Below are 22,392 nucleotides of genomic sequence, written 5' to 3' on the forward strand. Positions count from 1 at the left end.
ACTACCTTTGTAGAAACTTTTCACTTCCTTGCAACAACCTTCCACCAACTCCATATAACCTCATCACATTCCACATTGCTTCCCTATCAACTCTATCATACGCTTTCTCCAGATCCATAAACGCAACATACACATCCTTACCTTTTGCTAAATATTTCTCGCATATCTGCCTAACTAAAAATCTGATTCATACAACAACCCCTACCTCTTCTAAAACCACCCTGTACTTCTAAAATTGCATTCTCTGTTTTATCCTTAATCCTATTAATCATTACTCTACCATACACTTTTCCAACTACACTCAACAAACTAATACCTCTTGAATTACAACACTCATGCACATCTCCCTTCCCCTATATAGTGGTACAATACATGCACAAACCCAATCTACTGGTACCATTGACAACACAAAACACATATTAAACAATCTCACCAACCATTAAAGTACAGTCACACCCCCTTCCTTAAACATCTCAGCTCTCACACCATCCATACCAGATGCTTTTCCTACTCTCGTTTCATCTAGTGCTCTCCTCACTTCCTCTATTGTAATCTCTCTCTCATTTTCATCTCCCATCACCGGCACCTCAACACCTGCAATAGCAATCATATCTGCCTCCCTATCATCCTCTACATTCAGTAAACTTTCAATATATATATATATATATATATATATATATATATATATATATATATATATATATATATATATATTATATATATATAATATATATATATATATATATATATATATATATATATATATTAACACGTTTAAAACATTTAATAAGGTTTTTTTATATCGATTATTTACTTTTCCAGGTTCCATCGACACAGAAAAGAACTATTATCCGAAATCTTTCCCCGCTGACCTGGGTCGAGGTATCAGTGACCTCCATGAACCGACACGGAACCTCACTGCCTCACTACAGTGTAAGAGCGCTGACCAAAGCATCTACCGTCAACAAGACCGAGGTCATTCATCCTGCGCTACTGGATGTTGTTGGATGCTGTACCGACAGAGGTGTGAAGCATTACAGGTAAGCATAATGCTGCTCACTGAACTGGGCCCCATATTAGTACAATGTTGTTATTATTATTATTATTATTATTATTATTATTATTATTATTATTATTATTATTATTATTATTATCATTATTATTATTATTATCATTATTATTATTATTATTATTATTATTCTTCATCTTCTTCTTCTTCTTCTTCTTCTTCTTCTTATTATTATTATTATTATTATTATTATTATTATTATTATTAGTTAAGCTATAACCCTAGTGAGGAAAAGTAATAAGCTAAAGTTGGCGTCCTCTGGGAGAATATATTAGCTAAACTATAACCCTAGATGGAAAAGCAGGATGCTATAAGTCCAAGGTCTCCAACAGGGAAAAATAGCCCAGTGAGGAAATGTATTGAGCTAAGGATGGCATGCTTTGGGGGAACATATAAGCAACCATTGTCTGGCCATCCCTGGTCCTATTTTGTGTAGAGAAGGGGCTTGGCACTGATCATATATACAGTATATATGGTCGGTCTCTATTGCCTTATCCTGATAGGGAATTATCACTGTCCCTTATCTTTGACATTCATGAGCGACCTTTGAATAAAAAAAAGAAAAATTGGTGCGAAAACTATGCACATAGTTATACTCAATTGAATTCCCTGTAGCAAATTAGTTTTGTTTTCAACTTAAGAATTTTCTGTCCTTTTATGATTATCAAACATTTTGTTCTTTTGCCACAGATGTCTAAGAAACTTGTGTGATCCTAGTCAAAGATATATCAGTGAGCCCGACATGATTGTCTGCGCCCCGTGGGCCACTGAAGCATTCTCCTGCCTGGCCAATGACTACGATCACTCGGACTGCTGTCAGGCCAGAGGGATGCCGCCTCTCTGTGTCGAGCTGTGTACGGGGAATGTTACCAAGATAGATTACAAGTATTTCAGGTAATTATCAGCCGTTGTTTTCTGTATACAGTAGTAGCTTTGTTGATAGAATGGGTGGGCTAATCTCTGTGATTTCATTTACTGCTTATACTATAATGTGATATTATTTGTACATACAGTATTTTCTGTAGAACAGGTTTTTGTAAGTAGAAAAAGAAACCAGAATTCATGAAATTTGATATTTTCCTTCTACAGTATTTTTTGTAGAACAGTTAGTTTTTTGTAAGTAGAAAACAAAACCAGTATTTATGAATCTTATTATGTTCTCTCCAACAGATGCGTTGAATACTTCACTGACTATCGTAGCTGCCTCATGAAAGGCTATAATGTGCTTCCTGGCACCCCAAAGGCCATCACTGTGTCAAACATCCATCCGACCTTTGCGCTCATCAGCTGGTCTCAACCCGACCTACTTGGAGAATCCGTAACCTCATATCATACGCTTTCAAGACCCTTGACAGAGCCGACCTGTGATAGTCTTTGGTGAAAATAAAATGAAGTCTTGTTGTCTCAAGTTCCTCGACGTTAGTCATTTCCGAGATTGAGTCAGAAAATGTTGTAACAGAATTATTATTATTATTATTATTATTATTATTATTATTATTATTATTATTATTATTACCTCGAACTCGTTAGTTTCTTTGGTCGTTGCACCCTCACCATCTTTGTGAGCTAAGGAAGGGCGGTTTGGGGGAGCCTAAAGGTATATGTGCTTAGTTATCATCAGCCATTGCCTGACCCTCCTTGGTCCTAGCTTGGATGGAGGGCGCTTTGGCGCTGATCTATGTATATATGGTCAGTCTCTAGGGCATTGTCCTGCTCGATAGAGCAATGTCAATGTCCCTTGCCTCTGCCATTCATGAGTGGCGTTTAAACCTTTAAACTCGCCATATGAACATTTTTCAAGGTTTATTACAGTTTGGGTCTCTTGAGGGCTACTGGAGGCTACTTGAAGGAGAAAATGGGTCGGAATATGACACTTATATTGTATCTTACCTTGCGAAAACTCTCTCTCTCTCTCTCTCTCTCTCTCTCTCTCTCTCTCTCTCTCTCTCTCTCTTTCTTGTAACTATCGTAAGAGTTTCGCGTTATGAGAAAAGGGCCTGAATAATGAGAGAATAAACTTTCAACTTATTTATTCACTTGGATTATTTTTATGTAACTAATCTCTTCCCCGTTCTCAAGCTATCAATATGATATTCACATTACATAAATCTCAAACATACAAACTCTTGCTTGACTAACATTATCTTCTTTCGTCAGGAGAATTACCTAATGCATTTTGACTTACTTCTTTTATCACAGGTTCTCAGACGTGACTTATTCGATTGGGTTCTCAGAGCATGCCCCGTATGTCTTAGAAAACCTATGTCCTGGCACAGAGTACGAGGTTTACGTCCAAGCTCTGAACAAACATGGACCAGGCGACCAGTCGGAGCGTGTCATTTTCAAAACCCCAACCATAATACACGAACACCGCCTGCAAAACACGACCTACAACATTTCGACGTGCTGCACGCAGGTCAATGTAAGCCCTGGATGCATGCCCCTTTGTGATTACCGGGCCCGTATGACCCACGTTCGTAAATTAGCCACCAGTTGCACACCCGAGCTATCCAAAATGTTACGATGTGCTGTGGGTGGGCGGGATCATCGTCCCTGCTGCAAGAGGAGGGGCGTACCAGCTGCCTGTATGGGTGTCTGCTCGGGGTCGTTTGTGGCCGATCGGGCCACGCCTACAGTCTGTATGCCTTACATTGGAAACATCATGATGTGCCTTGAAGATAGTCAGTTTATCTTCATTCCTTCTTAGTAGATTGAAGTCAGTGTTTTCACGTAAACTAATTAATTGGAAAATTTTTCATTTTAGCACATCACAATTTTTTTTTTTACTAACTTTGAGATACTTTTAACATTATGATGTGCCTTGAAGAAGCTCAGTTCATATTCATCCCATCTTGGATAGATCAATGTCAGTATTTTCACGTAAGCTAACTAATTGGAGTATCTTCCATGTTTAGTACATCACAATATATTTGAATAACTTTGAGATATTTTTCTATAAGTTCTTCAATTCTTTTCAAGTTCAGAACGGTGAAATGATCGCAACATAGATAAATGGTGCTCCAAAAGTAGTGCACACATTTATATAACTACGTTAATTCTTTGTTCCAGGTGTGGGTGTACTTGTAATTACATTCATTCTTTATTCCAGGTCTGGGCGTTCTTCTTCTTAATACATTCACTCTTTATTCCAGGTGTGGACGTACTTCTTCTAAATACATTCATGTTTTATTCCTTGTGTCGGTGTACTTCTTCTAAATACATTCATGCTTTATTCCACGTGTCGGTGTACTTCTAAATACATTCTTTCTTCATTCCAGGTGTGGGTGTACTTCCTGGGCCAATTACCACCCTTCATGCAACCAAGATTACAGACGATTCTGTAACCTTGGTGTGGCAAGAACCTCAAGAGGGTCCAAACGCAACTATGTATCAGCTTCACTATCAGTCAGTCGATAAACATTCTGCCTCGCATGTTGTTTTCGCTCTTAACAATGTGAGCCCCTTTCAATTCTCTTTAGTATTTTTGTTAATACTCTTTTTATCATGTATCGGAAGCTTAGTTTTGATAAGTGAAGACCTCTTTCTGTACAAAACAAATTGTATTATTGGTTTGCTTAGCAATTTTATTCGTTTATTTTATCACTTGGTCGAAATATATGTTAGATTAACAAAGTACCCTCAATAAAAGCAATTTCCTTATAATTATGATGCAGATGAAAAGATAGCACCGTTTTCAATAAGTGCATAATAATCTAGGTAGCTAATTCTAATTATTGATCGACTTAGAAACTGAATCACACGTCCATTGACTTTCTCCTCTCAGACAATGAATCTAACAGACACAGTGGCAGAAGTTAAAGATCTGAAGAAAGGGTCCTTGTACAACTTCTTCGTGGTAGCAGCGAATGAAGAAGGAATATCTCTGCCGTCGTCCGTGATTACAGTGAACATCACATCGGACTCGGCCAATGGCACTTCCATCGCCGGCGTCTCCTCGCCACCCCATAGCGTTGTGCTGGAAGCCAAGACCGCTACCACGCTTACAATTGGCTGGCAGCCTCCTATCTTGGCCTTGCCCACTGATAGGTTCAAGTGAGTAAACCAACTACTTATCACACCGGTTTATATAATGGAGGATCTCCCAACCCTTCACCTCTATTTTATCAGTTATGGTTTACAGTTTTCTTAAGTAAATTAATTGGATTTTATATGTTATAGCTGTTTTTTTATGTAAATTAGAAATTCAAGATGAGTTAGAATTTGAGGTTATTGAAATGCCCCTCCCCCCCAAAAAAAATTGCCCTAAATCTAGGAGATTTTTCTGCTGTTTTATTTCTCTGACAATTTCATTTGTTCACATAATTTCGGCGTTCTTTTGTTAACTTACTAAATAGTCTTTTTAAGAGTCATGTCTTCACACCAGGGGATTTACCCTGAGTGGCCTTGCAGTTTCTATAAGCAGCTACACTGGAATCAAGCGGATTAACAGTGCGCACAGATAATAAATCACTACCGCTCGGAAATTCTTCTGAGCGGCAGCGTGTGAAAGGCCTCATTGATCTCCTTTGATTTTTAATCCGCGCGGACAGAACCGCGAAGTTCAATCGGCTTGTGTGAAGCGAGTCTATATCATAACCTAACCACGTTCACCTAACATAACCTAGGGGATTAGGTCCCCCTATTTTCTGTTTTTCGCCCTCTTCCAGCACTCCCGAGATCCGTCTTACAACACTGTATCACTTATTAAAGCATTAAACCATGAATTAAATAATGTAAGTAATTAACATTTCCCTTAAATACTTTTATGAATTGGATGTATTTGCCCAACGCGCTAATTACACACATGGATGCCTTTGAATTAATGAGGAGGTTGTTTTGATTATAATGGAAAGCCTGAATAGATTGAGATCCCAATAACACTTCACACGGCATCCATTTGGTGATTGAAGAGGATGTCATAAAATATTGGTGACCTTCATGAAGAAAATTGTTAATTGTCTTAAAATAGTAGGTAAGGATTTTGCCAGACACACACACACACACACACACACAAACGGTCCCAAAGGCGTATTACAATAGTAGGTGTCCGGTTAGCCAATACAAAGCTTGTAGCACTGTAGTACAATTTGTAATTTTAGTTGCTTTAACTTAAGTTATTACTTGATTGTCCCTCTAGATTACAAAGAAAACAATCCTGCCTGAAGATCACAAAACTAAAGTTTGATTCCCGCTCAAACCGTTTTTTTTTTTTTTTTTTTTTTTTGTGTCTGTAACCTCACCATCCTTGCAAGTTGAGAATTGGGGGTTTTGGGGAGCCTACTGGTCTATTTGCTGAGCTATCAGCAGCCATCGTCTGACCCTCCCTGATCATAGCTTGGGTGGAGACTGGGCTTGGGTGCTGATCATATGTACTGTATATATGGTCAGTCTCTAGGGCATTGACCTGCTTGCTAGAGCTATGTCACTTTCCCTTGTCTCTGTTATTCATGAGCGGCCTTTAAATTTAAAACTCGACCAATACACATAGCGAATATCCAGACTATTTCCTAAATATAAACACGTGTTCGCGATAAACATTCATCCAATTACTTTGTCTTCTCTTATAGAGCATCTTTAAAAATACATGGTAACCCTTTGATCAATTAACAAAATTCATTCATTTCATTATCAGGTACAAAATGCATTACCAAGCTGTCACATCTGACGCGACTCCTGGTAAATACAACGAGCACATCGTAGGAGCAACGGCTCTTCGTTTGGAAAACTTGACTCCCAACACTCAGCATGTTATCTTCGTCACAGCCCTTAACGACATGGGGGAGAGGAGACCCTCTGAAACCCTTCTTGCTTGGACAGATCCTGCATATCCTGCGTTTGTGGAGGTGATTGATTTGGATCAAATAAACTCTCTCTCTCTCTCTCTCTCTCTCTCTCTCTCTCTCTCTCTCTCTCTCTCTCTCTCTCTCTCTCTCTCTCTCAGATCCTGCATACCTTGCATTTGTGCACGTGGTTAAGGTAAAATCTCTCTCTCTCTCTCTCTCTCTCTCTCTCTCTCTCTCTCTCTCTCTCTCTCTCAGACATCCACCCTATCCTGTATTTGTAGAAGTAATTTATTAAGAATCTCTCTCTCTCTCTCTCTCTCTCTCTCTCTCTCTCTCTCTCTCTCTCTCTCTCTCTCTCAGATCCTGCATACATTGCATTTGTGCAGGTGGTTAAGGTAAAATCTCTCTCTCTCTCTCTCTCTCTCTCTCTCTCTCTCTCTCTCTCTCTCTCTCTCTCTCAAGCATCCATCATATCCTGCATTTGTAGAAGGTATTTATTAAGAATCTCTCTCTCTCTCTCTCTCTCTCTCTCTCTCTCTCTCTCTCTCTCTCTCTCTCTCAAGCATCCATCATATCCTGCATTTGTAGAAGTGATTTATTAAAATCTCTCTCTCTCTCTCTCTCTCTCTCTCTCTCTCTCTCTCTCTCTCTCTCTCTCTCTCTCTCTCTCTCTCTCTTATGAACTCTACATTAATTCGACATAGTTTTGTAATGTACTATCAATGCATTCAAATATAAGGCTGATCGAAGAAAAAGTGTAATTACAGATAATTTTGGATAATTTAGTTGATATAATTAATGATAATGAAGACATTCTTTCAATTCATCGAAATATGTAGGCTTAAAATGTAACTGTGGAGCATTGGGAAATTTAGTCAAGATTTAATAATGATGATGATTATGAATATCCTCAGAAACCCACAATCCATCCAATCAACCTGATTGTTGAAGGAGGAAACATGACTGTTCTCTGCATCGCCATGGGCTCTCCCCCACCCACTGTATCCCTATACATTTCTGGGCAGTTGATCCACCAGGTAAGGAAAATTAGGATCTTTTTCTTAGATAAATGTAAGTGATAATATTAAGTCTATTTTGTTTTTAACTTTTCGCATATATATATATATATATATATATATATATATATATATATATATATATATATATATATATATATATATATATATATATATATATATATATATATTATATATATATATATTACTTTATCGCATATATATATATATATATATATATATATATATATATATATATATATATATATATATATATATATATATATATATATATATATATATATATATATATAAAGACGGGAATTAATGAAGTAGAGGCGCAAGATAGAAGGAAATGGCTCATTCGAAACGGCGACCATATGGATATGAGAATAAGCCAAAGATCAGATCTACTGACACGGATGTGTACTCCAGGGTACAAACCATTGCGGAGTCATGGAATCCCTCGCTTGAGCAGTGAAAAACACATTAAATCAATTGTATCCATATTGTGACTAATACTATTACAGTTTTTATATTATAAACAAAGTTTGATCTTCCATACCGTCGAGAAGAAAATGTGCGTTCGCACCGCTAATGTAATTGATCTTATGAATTCAGTGAAAAATCTCAATCAGTTCCAAGCATATTTATTTATATCTAAAAATTCTCGGTTTAATATCCTATTTTGTATAAAAATATTCCTACTATTCTATATAATACCAATAAATATTCACACTATTTGAATTAAAATCCCACAACCATCTCTTGTTTTATTGTTTGATGTAAGTTGATGGAAATAGGGATAGCAGCAAAGTAACACGTATGTTAATAATATCATAGTTTGTCAGGTAACTATTTACTAGTGAGGTCATGTACGGGTAACATATTGTCTTTTGGAGGTTCTTGATGAGATTTACCTTTTATTCTGTAAGTGAAACAAAGAACACAACCAGTCGTTGGATGTACCCTATTTAGCAAAGGTCAAAGGAGTTAAGGGAGGGGATTAATTATTATTATTATTATTATTATTATTATTATTATTATTATTATTATTATTATTATTATTATTATTATTAGCTGAGCTACAACTCTATTTGGAAAAGCAGAATGTTATAGGCCAAAGGGCTCCAGCATGGAAAAATAGTCCAGTGAGGAAAGGAAATGCACTACAAGAGAACTTAATGAAACATTAAAGAAATTATTTCAAGAATAGTTATAATATTACAACAAATCTTCCATGTATAAACTATAAAAAGAGACTCATGTCAGCCTGTTCAACATAAAAACAGTCTCTGCAAGTTTGGACTTTTGAAGTTCCACCGATTGGACCATCTTACTTTCCTTGATCAACCATCGACGACGAGTTTTTGAAAAGCTCACTATAAGGAGCTGGTTTGGTTTTATATATAATTTGTCACGGGAATTATATATTAACTGTCTCCATTTGCCTTTCCTCCCGGCGATCAAATGCTACCTTCTTGCTTATTGACTGCTTAGAAGAAATTATTTATTCTTTTTATATTAATATACCTAATTTAGACTTAACGACCAAGCGGTAATTGTACTGAATATCAGTTAGCGATGTATGCCCGCACAGTTGCCATGACCAAATTGAAGCGAAAACTTAGATGAAATTTTACTTTGCTTTCAGAATGTTACAAGACATATGGTAACAATCGTACCCAATGTGACCCGAAACATGACCGAAATATCGTGTTATGCAGACAACGGCTATGGAACACCCATGCAAGCTTCTAAGACCATCAGGATATCTCGTAAGTATTATCATTATCTTTCATCTCTTGTTTTAAAGATAAGAATTAATGTCTATTTCACATCAATAGAAGGATTCAGAATTAAGGATGGGCCCTTGCGTAGAAAACTTCCTAATTTTAACAGCTACACACCACAATGAATATTTGTTTAATTATTATTATTATTATTATTATTATTATTATTATTATTATTATTATTATTATTATTATTATTATTATTATTATTATTATTATTATTATTATTATTATTATTGTTGTTGTTGTTGTTGTATTTTAAAACTAGATCCTCTTTCTAACAAGTTTTATTGAAGGTAACTACTGACTCTGATGTTAATCTTGTAATGAACTTTTTTTATTTCTTATTACATTATTATTATTATTATTATTATTAATATTATTATTATTATTATTATTATTAAAACATGTCCTTAACTTCTCTTACGATAGTAAATTAATTCAACTGCGTAATGATATACTCACAATTACATTTACATGTTAAAAGGAATAAATCCTATGTCAAAGTGACTAACTATCCCCCGTCGATTCTGCCCCAGGTCGACCTCTCATCGACTCTGCTCCAGTGGTGCCCGTCCTACGAGGAGACTCAGCCACCCTCGAGTGTAAAGTGAACGCCTGGCCCGAACCCTCTCTGGTGTGGTGGAGAGATCCCGAAGGTCGAGTGCCTGTCATACACGGTGGAAATTTTATAATTCACCATCCTACTGAACTCGTATCGGTGAGTAGAGTAACATTACTGACATATTTATCTTTTAAATCACTGTGGAAACCTTTGCCAGTGAGTGGGGTAACATTACGTGACATATTTATTTTTTAAATGAATGTGGAAACCTTTGCCAGTGAGTGGGGTAACAATACGTGGCATATTTATCTTTTAAATTCCTGTGGAAACCTTTGCCGGTGAGTGGGGTGACATTACGTGACATATTTTACTTTTAAATCAATGTGGAAAACTTTTCCGGTGAGTAGATTACATTACGTGACATATTTTACTTTTAAATTAATGTGGAAACCTTTGACGGTGAGTAGATTACATTACGTAAGGTATTTCACTTTTAAATCAATGTGGAAACAAACGTTTGCCACTGAGTAGATTACATTACGTGACATATTTTACGTTTAAATCAATGTGGAAACCTTTGCCGGTGAGTAGGTTACATTACGTGACATATTTAACTTTTAAATCAATGTGGAAACCTTTGCCGGTGAGTAGATTACATTACCTGACATATTTTACTTTTAAATCAATGTGGAAACCTTTGCCGGTGATTAGATTACATTGCATGACATATTTTACTTTTAAATCAATGTGGAAACCTTTGCCGGTGAGTAGATAACATTACGCGACATATTTTACTTTTAAATCAATGTGGAAACCTTTGTCGGTGAGTAGATAACATTATGTGACATATTTTACTTTTAAATCAATGTGGAAACCTTTTCCGGTGAGTACGTTACATTATATGACATATTTTACTTTTGAATCAATGTGGAAACCTTTGCCGGTGAGTAGGTTACATTTCGTGTCATATTTTACTTTTAAATCAATGTGGAAACCTTTGCCGGTGAGTAGGTTACATTTCGTGTCATATTTTACTTTTAAATCAATGTGGAAACCTTTGCCGGTGAGTAGGTTACATTTCGTGTCATATTTTACTTTTAAATCAATGTGGAAACCTTTGCCGGTGAGTAGGTTACATTTCGTGTCATATTTTACTTTTAAATCAATGTGGAAACCTTTGCCGGTGAGTAGGTTACATTTCGTGTCATATTTTACTTTTAAATCAATGTGGAAACCTTTGCCGGTGAGTAGATTACATTACCTGACATATTTTAATTTTAAATCAATGTGGAAACCTTTGTCGTTGAGTAGATAACATTACGTGACATATTTTACTTTTAAATCAATGTGGAAACCTTTTCCGGTGAGTACGTTACATTATATGACATATTTTACTTTTGAATCACTGTGGAAACCTTTGCCAGTGAGTAGGTTACATTTCGTGTCATATTTTACTTTTAAATCAATGTGGAAACCTTTGCCGGTGAGTAGGTTACATTTCGTATCATATTTTACTTTTAAATCAATGTGGAAACCTTTGCCGGTGAGTAGGTTACATTTCGTGTCATATTTTACTTTTAAATCAATGTGGAAACCTTTGTCGGTGAGTAGATTACATTACCTGACATATTTTACTTTTAAATCAATGTGGAAACCTTTGTCGTTGAGTAGATAACATTGCGTGACATATTTTACTTTTAAATCAATGTGGAAACCTTTTCCGGTGAGTACGTTATATTATATGACATATTTTACTTTTGAATCAATGTGGAAACCTTTGCCGGTGAGTAGGTTACATTTCGTGTCATATTTTACTTTTAAATCAATGTGGAAACCTTTGTCGTTGAGTAGATAACATTACGTGACATATTTTACTTTTAAATCAATGTGGAAACCTTTGCCGGTGAGTAGATTACATTACGTGACATATTTTACTTTTAAATCAATGTGGAAACCTTTGCCGGTGAGTAGATTACATTTCGTATCATATTTTACTTTTAAATCAATGTGGAAACCTTTGTCGTTGAGTAGATAACATTACGTGACATATTTTACTTTTAAATCAATGTAGAAACCTTTTCCAGTGAGTACGTTACATTATATGACATATTTTACTTTTGAATCAATGTGGAAACCTTTGCCGGTGAGTAGATTACATTACCTGACATATTTTACTTTTAAATCAATGTGGAAACCTTTGCCGGTGCTTTGGGTAATATTACGTGACATGTTCATTTTTTAAATCAGTGTGGAAACTTTTTTTTTTCTCAGACTATAAAGTTGATCGATATCCTCCCTTCATTATAGAATAAATGTAATTTAAAAAAAAAAAAAAAAAAAAAAACTTTAAGGTCTCGTGAAACTTGAACACCGGTATACAGAAATAGATGATGAAATACATAAAGAAAAACTAGATACATTATACAGTGATAAGAAAAATTTGTTTAATAAGAATACAGTATAGTATATTATTATGCCATTAAGAAATTTCCATTTAGGAAATTGCTGAGCTTGAAAACTTCCTTATAAGAAAACCAGTCAAAGATTCTAAAATGTTTTGGCGAACTATTTACTTAGGTAGTGACTGTGTTTGGATAAATCCGGTCATCCTAACTGAACTACACTTAATACTTATTTTAGCAAGAATTTGATAAATAGCTTGATATGTGAAAAGACATTGAAGAAATAAGTAAAAACACATTTATAAATTATAAAGCAGGATGCAGATCGGAGCAAATTTGAAAAAAAAATGGAATTGGAACATTAAAAAAATAAGTAAAAGGGACATCTGCTTAAAAGTAGTCAGGACTCAAAAATTATTTGAGGAGATTAAGTGGCAGATGTATCTATTTCCATTACCATTTTCACTGGCATTACTGACTTAATCAAAATTTGAAAAATGGAAGCTTTGTTTAAAAGTCCCCTAAACTTTGAAATTGGTATATATTGGAAAGGTCTTGATGAGGGCTTTCCAATATATATCAATAAGCTACGATTTGTTTGGTTTTGAAAGATTTTCCTACATCAGAAGTTTTGATGAATTCACCACTAGCAGTGAAAAGGTCAATATCAAGACTAATGTTGATCAAAACTTCCCTATCTATCTCAGTTAAATCTCACTCTTTTGTATCGTTCCTCTTTTCGTAAAAAAAAAAAAAAAAGTTAATTAATAGATTGGCCAGTGGTTCTGGTGGCCTATTGGAAACGTCCCTTCTTGGTGATCTTCTTGACTGGGGTTCGAGACCCGCTAAAGCTCGATAGTTTCCTGTAGCATCTGCAACCTCACCCTCCTTGCGAGCTAAGGATTGGTTGTTTGGAGGGGCCTATAGGTCTACCTGCTGAGTCATCAGCAGCCATTACCTGGCCCTCCCTGGAGAGGGACTTGGGCGCTGATCAGTCTCTAGGGCATTAATCACTGTCCCCCTGCCTCTGCCATCCACGAGCAGCCTTTAAACTTTTAAAACATAGAATTTCCTTGCAAAATTAGATTAGAGATGACATTAGGGTGTAATGAGTATTATATATTCCAATCGACAATAGCATTACAGGTATTAGCATACGAGGCCAGCTGCAGGAATGTCATTAGAATAGTAGTAGCCGATGTGGTAACGTCCCTGGCTGGTGAACGCCAGACTGGGGTTCGAGTCCCGCTCAAACTCGTTAGTTTCTTTGAATGCTGCAACCTCACCATCCTTGTGAGCTAAGGATGAGGGAGTTTTGGGGGAGTCATCAGCAGCCATTGCCTGGCCCTCCTTGGTCCTAGCTTGGGTGGAGAGGGAGTTTGGATGCTGATCTTAGGTAATGTGGTCAGTCTCTAGGGCATTGCCCTGCTTGATAAGGCAGTGTCACTATCCCTTGCCTCTGCCATTCATGAGTGGCCTTTAACCCTTTAAATGGATAAATCCGCCGTTCCTGAATACATCGTATTTGAATTACATCTACAAATAATTTGTTTTTCACTTCAGATAACAGTTGATAATACAGGCGTTGTTATTCAATCTACATGTATTTCTCAGCTCAACTATTCATTCCATAGTGTTCAAACCCATCTTAAAAATGCTGCGAGCTATATTTCTCATGTATGTATGTAAGAGTACAGTATATGTATGTTTGTTTATCAGTACCAAGACTTTTCTCCTTACACATCCATGTTCAGAAAAAAAAAAATAAAGTCACTGCTATATTCATGTTTTAAACGCTGAAACGTGGTAGAACTGCTATGCTATAAAAGTTCCGTATCTTGTGGAGTTTTATATACCTACACTGAAGGTTATTGAGCGGCATGTCGAATTCCAATACACGCATACTGCCTCATGCACCCTTGTCTTGCCCACACTCTTGTGCTTCCAGGATTTTGAGGAAATTCCGTTTCTGTATAGCACGCCATGTAGTCTTATCCTCTAATCTGGTAGCATTTTTTATTATGCAATCTTTAATATTATATTGCCTGTGGTCTGTGATGGTGGTGTGCAGACTTGCTGGCTTAGCTCTCTCTCTCTCTCTCTCTCTCTCTCTCTCTCTCTCTCTGAGAGAATGATAATTTTTTTCTTTGTGAAATAAATTTTGTTCTCAGTGAAAAACAATAATTAGAAAAGACAAGTGTAAATAAAGACAAATTACAGCAGGATAAATATAAGAAAAAAATCCCATATGTAAATCCGGAAAAGTAAAAGTTGAGGAATGAACAGGATGTGATAATTACCATATTTGGCTTAACAGGAAATGCACCTTTCCAGATATCAGCAATGATGGAATTACAAAGTGAATTACATGGCTCTTTTTTCTTAAAGTTTTAAAAAAGTGAAATTAACAAAGAAGAAACGTAAAAAACCCTAGATGATGATCACTGAAATGAGAATAGATCGTAAATAGCCAGATAGTTATTTTTTAATTTAGGCCACAGTTGCTGAACAAGAGGATAACGTGTGGCACCAGCTCTCGGGGTTTAAACTAGAGCATGTGGCTATTACCATAGGTGCTGGTGATTTTTTACCTTAGAATACCTTAAAACATTTCCAATTCCCTTAAATTTGAAGCTAGGAAACCCGAAATTAACTTAAAATTACTTTAAAACCATGCAAATTACCTCAAACTAAGGTAATCACTTTAATTAAACTCTGTTTTTGGACTAAGCAAATCTGGGATGTTGGAACAAGATTAAAATATTTTCTTGAAAAACTTTGCGTCATTGGAGTTCAGTCGAGTTGATATCTTAAAAAAAAAGAAAAAATGCGAGTTACTCGATGAAGCAGTGACGAAGATGTCTCCTAGAATGAAGCGCTGAACTTACGTAGGGTTGTGGAGGCCGATGTGATAACATCACTGACTGGTGATAGCCAGACTGGGATTCGAGTTCCCTTCAAACTCGTTAGTTCCTTTGGTCGCTGCAACCTCACTGTCCTTATGAGCTAAGAGTGGAGTGTATGGGAGAGCCTACCGGTCTATCTACTAATTCATCGGCAGCCATTGCCGGGCCCTCCTTGGTCCTAGCTTGGGTGGAGAGTGGTCTTGGTCATATATATATATATATATATATACATATATATATATATATATATATATATATATATATATATATATATATATATATATATATATATATATATATATATATATATATATAGGGTTTGTCTCTAGGGCATTGTCCTGCTTGATTGGGTAATGTCACTGTCCCTTGCCTCTGCCCTTCATGAGTGACCTTCAAACCCTTGAAACCTTTAAAAGAAAAATCCAGAAATTAAGTCTTCTTAACCTTAAAAGAATCACCCACCGTTAAAGAAAAAAAAAATCAATACTTTTTCTGCAAAATTTACAATACTCATGAGAGTACTGTAATTATCATATCAATAATTTTGATTTCATGATATCAAGATTATTGATATGATGAATACTTTTAAAGGGAATACTGTAAATTTTGCTGAATAAATACGGATTTTTTTTTCTTTTGCTGCGTAGACAGTACGAAAACCTTGCGGATTGAGTGGCTGGTCGGCCATATTGTCGAAATGATTGTGGATGCAGTACAAAGAGAATACGGATGGCATTGGAAAGTATTGACCTCCAAGAGTGGAAGCTACACCGAGGCTGCTCAAAGAGTACAGAGAGAGTACACAGATAGTACGGAAACTGTGGATACAGCACAGGTGTATTATAACAGTACGAATGACCTCTGGTCGCCATATATGCCGCCACATTATTTGGGTCCGATCACAGTTTTCCTACTGATCAGGCAGATATTCCCAAGAGGAGAGAAGGACCCTGGCTCAGGACCGCTACAGTATAGGGAGATTGGATAAGTGGGGGAGGGTAGGGGGGAATTAGGGTTGGGAAGGATTGGATGGGAAAGTGTTAAAATGTAGTACAGTGGAAGGTGAAAAGATTGGGGCAGACCCAATAGGTCTTTTTTGTTGGTTTATTGTGTCAACATCATGTCTTTTGGACTACCAGAAGGTGATTTCTGTTGCCAGCATCCGAGGGACTTGTGTTTTCATGATTATTCATTTTCTAGTGTTTGTTTATTTACCTTTTTTGGTTGTCTTTAATACTCTGGATTTTGTTCTTCCTGAGCAATGAATGGAGCTATCCTTTTCCACCAGGAATACTCGCTTTGGGTGTCTCTATTGTCCCCACTTCTTGTTGAAAGTTCTGGGTAAATGTTTTTGAATCTTTTCCAGGCTTGTATGGCCCTTCTGTGGTACCTGACATTTACTGGTTCAAGATTGTATATGTTATGGAGTGTTTCGCTGTTTGTATTATTATTATTATTATTATTATTATTATTATTATTATTATTATTATTATTATTATTATTATTATTATTATTATTATTATTATGGTTTTGGTTTCATATTTCCAATTCGAAATTTTTTAGGGTTTTCATCTTTTATTGGGCTATTGTGCATTCTGGTGCTACTGGATGTTCAAATAGAGGTCTTATCAGGCTGTTGTAAAAATGTATTGTTATGTTTTTATCCAATAGTTTGAAACGTTTTAATATCCTTTACTGTGTTTTGCCAGTTGGAGTTTCTGTTTAATATTGCAGCTTATGCCAGTTCTTTTAATAGAAAGACCAAGGAGTCCAGCTGCCGCTCCTTATATGCCATTGGTAGTCTCTCCGTACTGTATGTGACGCCTTTGCTGACACCCGTACTGTCTTAGCCACCACTCGTACTTTCTCCGATGCGATACGTACTTTAGACACATCTTCTGTACTATTTATGCACGTATAGGCTACCCAGCCTTTCTCCATACTTTATGCATACTTTTTTTTTCCATCACCGGAGAGAGCACGGAAGATTGGGAAAGCAGTTCGGAGAAAGTACGTGTATAACACGGATGTTGTTCATCTGCACAGATTTCTTTAATCCGCTGGAGCAAGCAGCCACTAATAAAATTCAGCAGCGGATCCCAGTGAATGTTGCTTACGAACGAAAATTCTATCATGAACAAACTACTCTTATGTTATAGCCTCGACGTCTTTAATGGATAAATAGAATCATCTTCAAATAACTTGAACTTTCTTCAAGGGTGAAAGGGTCTGACTAAAAACGAATTATGAAGTTTTTTTTTTTTTTTTTTTAGATATGAAAGTATGCTTTAAGATTATAATGGTAGTTCTTAGTGAAATCCTATATGATCATGGGGAAAAATATTATTATTTCAATCTTTCCATAATGTGTAGGCACCATGTGTCACATAGTAATAGCGGAAAACGATAGCTTTGCAGAATTTGGCAGTATATGGAGAGCGTGGTCTTTTAAACAAATACCTTGATTTTTTTGGACCTTATTATCAGGCCAATTCAAATATTATCCTGGATAAGGTTAGGTTAGGTTAGGTTGGGCTTTTCCATACATATGTTGGAACTGGCCAATCTAACTCATGCTCCTTATTGATATACTGTATATACCCTGTTAATATTAATCGGAAATACTCCGTAAAAATATACTTTTCTCAGCCGTATTTCAGTAAAATACTGGCGATTGTAATTTTACCTTATTTTGTTATTACCTTTTACTGGTTGGTGACCGTAATATCACTCATTTGCGTCAATATATCCGTTTTTAAAACGGTAAAAATCCTGGAATAAATGTTGCCAGACATTTACCATTTTTAATGCAGATTTTTTTAAAGTGTATCTATGCCATGATGACATGTGATTTTCATTTCTTCAGAGTTAAAAATCTTTTGTTGTCTCGCAGGGAGGAGGAATCTATAACATGAAACTGACCATTAAGACTGTTGGTGAAAACGAGACTGGTCCTTACTACTGTTATGCCAAGAACGTCTTTGGAACATTTTCATGCGCCACAAAGGTAAGATGACACTGCTACCGTGTGGATATAATTCAAGAACAAAGTCTATTTTACTTTCTCTTCAGTGTACGTAGGCATCTATTAACAGCTGCTACTTTGTGTGCCTAAAGCCTTTTAGTTTCACTCAATTTTACTGAATCTAGTCAATACTTAGTATGGTTCTTTTGTTTTATTACATATAATTTTCCATTATATTTCTGTAGTTTGACATACACTTTTAAAATAGAACCGTAATTTTAACCTAAACTTCTCCTTAATATAAAAGGTTCTTAGCCGTATTTCAGTAAAATACAGGCGACTGCAATTTACCCTGCTTTGTTATCATATTTCATGGGTTAGTGGCAGCAACATCACTCCTTTACGTCAATATATCAGTTTTTAAAACGGTAAAAATCATGGAATAAATGTTGCCAGGCATTTACCGTTTTGTAAATCAATTTTTTTAAGTGTAAAACATATTGTTATAAATATAAATGCATGAGTTTTTACAGTATTTAATTCTTACCATCCCATTTTTCCTTACATGGTTTTTACTACTTACTCCATGTATTCTAATTGAATTAAAATAACGTTTTGATTCCCATACATTATATTTCAGGTGATACTGAAAACTCCTGTTAGACTCGACATTGACGTGACAGAATGTTGCCGAGTGAACAATGTCTCTGATGCCTGTGCCGATGCTTGCTCTTTTCATGAGCTGAACTTCGATCGGGTGATGAACAGAGAAGAATGTGTACCAGACTTCAGCAAGCTAATGAAATGTGCAGCAGGTATTGGTCTAGTACTGGTGATGCTAACATTTACTTATACTGAATAGTTTTCTCTTAGGATAAATATTTGGGTTTCATTTTTTAGGGAAGAGAGAGAGAGAGAGAGAGAGAGAGAGAGAGAGAGAGAGAGAGAGAGAGAGAGAGAGAGAGAGAGAGAGAGAGACATTTTGGTATTAAGAATTACTTCCTCAGTAAGAACTTCCTGGGACCCCCTGGGACTCCTGCATCCTCAGGGGAACTACCTTGGGCCCCTTTGGCCTCTCCGGGGCTCAGAGAAACTTCCTTGGGCCCTCTGGAACTCCCCAGTGTTCAGGACAACTTACTGGGGACCCCTGGACCTCTCTAGAGCTCAGGGGACTTGAGAAATTAGAAATAGAAACTTGGATAATGTTACAGCCGAATACACAATTTATAACTCCCAATTAATTATAAATAAAGTAAATCTAGTATGTGGACCAGGTATTATATTAAATTGATTATAAGTTGCAACAATTTTTCGACGAACAAGTCTTTTGACCACTGAAATGCAAATATTATTTGTCTTTCTTCTCCCAGATGGATCCGATCACAGAAGTTGCTGCAGCCAGAAGGGTGTACCTGTGCATTGCCTGGACTGGTGTCGAGGGGAGCCTGTTCCACGACAGAATCTGTGCGTACTCCAGTGGGCACCGCCAATATTTAGCTGTTTCAACGAAGGGGAAGGTAAGTATGATATACTGTACATCCTAAATTGATCTTTTGGGATAGGGCTCTTTGTTTCTTTTAATTTTTTTATGCTGTTCAATTTAGGCTAATATTACTGTATGTATATGTATCCTAAATTGTTTTTTTGCGATATGGCTGTTTCTTTCTCTTAATTTTATATGCTGTTCAATTTAGGCAAATAGTACTGTTGCATAAACATTAAGGATTGATGAGTTAATAATCTACGGGACAGAGAAACATTCGAAATAACAAGAATTGATTATTGTTTTTTTTTTTTTCCTCGAAATATTTTCATATATTGTAGTTTCAGTACTTAGATGTTAGGGCTTTATGATGTTTTCAGAATATGCCGAATATGATTAAGAAATCGTATGTTTACTGCCTTTTGCTAAATTAATCCTGTGTAATTATCAGATAATATACACTTTACATAGTTTTTATGTACTTTGATTTAATTTTCAGAGTAGGAGACTGCAAATGTTTAAATTTTGATAGAATATCTAGGCTACCCATTACGATAGCCTCTGAATGTTACGCGCATTAATTAAAAACTGTGATTTCACAAATGCTTGATCTGTTATCATATATTCTACGTAATTTACATAACTGGCGCAAAATTTTAGATGGTATATTTTATCCCTGTTAGTAATATTTAATGCATACATAGTTACCATGAAATGGTTTTTCTTAAAATGTAAAATGTGAAATAAAAAACGTGTATGGATAGGCTTCAAGCTAAGATAATATGTCTCGCTAAGATAATATGTCTCGTGGAGCACTGCACCCCTGTGCCATATCTTATTCCTAATAATTATTTTTTTTCGCATTAGGTATGTTACCCGGACCACCACTCAATTTGAGCATTATAAGCGATAGCTCTTCAACTGCCCATGTAGCTTGGAAGGCACCTGTGAAGAATCCTCAGGCTGTTGAGCTATACAGGTAAGCCGATTTGAAATATGGTGGCTAAATCTATTTATTCATGAATTATTTTTAGTGCTGTGATCAGAATGGATGGATGAATGGAATAAAATTAGCCTCCTTAAAAGGGGATCACGAGCTCTTTCCAAATTACTAGCAGCCCGTAAGTGGGATAAGGATGTGAAAGTGGTGAGGTTATTTAGGATGATGATGGGATAGAAGGATTGGAATGAGAACATCATGACGACCGTGGTTGGAGTCCGAGACTCAGTCGAAGGCGCCGCAAAGCAAACTGGAGTCCGAGGCTCAGACAAGTCTCCCAAACCCAGTTCTTCTTCGGTCCTGGAGAAATTTGATCGTTCCTAGTTTTATAGCAGCGTATTTTTTTTTTTAAATATTTTATTTTGAATTTTGTAATACTAGATTTTTCATGTGTTTTGAATAGTACTTATAAAGCATATTTAGAAGACGTACTGAAATTTTGTGAGATCTTTAGATTAATGAGGTGGTACATTACTTCATTGTACTACTACAAAATCTCACTTACGTTGTAAGCTTATTTCAATATAGCTAGTGGCGAGATTCACATTTCAAATATTTACTTTTATGTGCTTTACTTTGCCTTACACTGCCTGCAGTAATAGAAAGTTAATATTCAAAGTAATATTTATACCTACCCAATTATAAATACCCAAAAACAGATGTACTTTCCAAAACTTGATTATTCATTTTCTCTACTCTGTCCAACAGACTATCTAATGTTCTACTTTTTTTTTTTTTGCTCAGCCTTTTTAAAAAATTGATCTTCCTTGTAGGGTGTTTTGGAGACCAGTTGGCAACCGAACTGCCATGAAGAATGACACATCCGATACCTCCATGACCATCAAGGGTCTTGAGGAGGGCATGACTTACGAAATAGCAGTAAAGGCTGGAAATTCTCAAGGAACCTCCATTCTCACGCCCACAATCAACTTCACTCATAGTGCAAATTATGTGACGTATTCCAATTTGCAAAGTATGGAAATATTGCCCCATTATCTTTTTAATATTTTTGTGTATATAATTGTTTAGTTTATATATATATATATATATATATATATATATATATATATATATATTTATATATGTATATATATATATATATATATATATATATATATATATATATATATATATATATATATATATATATATATGTATGTATATATATATATTTTTATATATATATATATATATATATATATATATGTATATATATTTATATATATATATATATATATATATATATATATATATATATATATATGTATATATGTATGTTTGTATGTATATACATTCATATATATATATATATATATATATATATATATATATATATAATGTATAAATGTATATATACATATATATATATATATATATATATATATATATATATATATATATATATATATG

At 35.5% G+C, this 22,392-nt stretch overlaps 1 protein-coding gene across 3 annotated transcripts in view; it reads left to right on the forward strand.

Moving 5' to 3' along the window:
* Positions 1-22,392, forward strand: part of LOC137643911 (Ig-like and fibronectin type-III domain-containing protein 2) — a 274,344-nt gene that overhangs the window by 234,650 nt on the left and 17,302 nt on the right. For all 3 annotated transcript variants that reach the window (XM_068376666.1, XM_068376667.1, XM_068376668.1), the window contains 15 exons: positions 823-1,040; positions 1,760-1,963; positions 2,240-2,446; positions 3,269-3,750; positions 4,348-4,523; positions 4,854-5,122; positions 6,702-6,912; positions 7,767-7,889; positions 9,523-9,646; positions 10,201-10,382; positions 18,428-18,541; positions 19,140-19,314; positions 19,870-20,016; positions 20,850-20,961; positions 21,756-21,955. In XM_068376666.1, the coding sequence (XP_068232767.1) occupies positions 823-1,040; positions 1,760-1,963; positions 2,240-2,446; positions 3,269-3,750; positions 4,348-4,523; positions 4,854-5,122; positions 6,702-6,912; positions 7,767-7,889; positions 9,523-9,646; positions 10,201-10,382; positions 18,428-18,541; positions 19,140-19,314; positions 19,870-20,016; positions 20,850-20,961; positions 21,756-21,955 (2,944 nt within the window). The remainder of the gene's footprint in view (positions 1-822; positions 1,041-1,759; positions 1,964-2,239; positions 2,447-3,268; positions 3,751-4,347; positions 4,524-4,853; positions 5,123-6,701; positions 6,913-7,766; positions 7,890-9,522; positions 9,647-10,200; positions 10,383-18,427; positions 18,542-19,139; positions 19,315-19,869; positions 20,017-20,849; positions 20,962-21,755; positions 21,956-22,392) is intronic.

This window comes from Palaemon carinicauda, chromosome 7 (assembly GCF_036898095.1).
Source record: "Palaemon carinicauda isolate YSFRI2023 chromosome 7, ASM3689809v2, whole genome shotgun sequence".
NCBI lineage: Eukaryota > Metazoa > Arthropoda > Malacostraca > Decapoda > Palaemonidae > Palaemon > Palaemon carinicauda.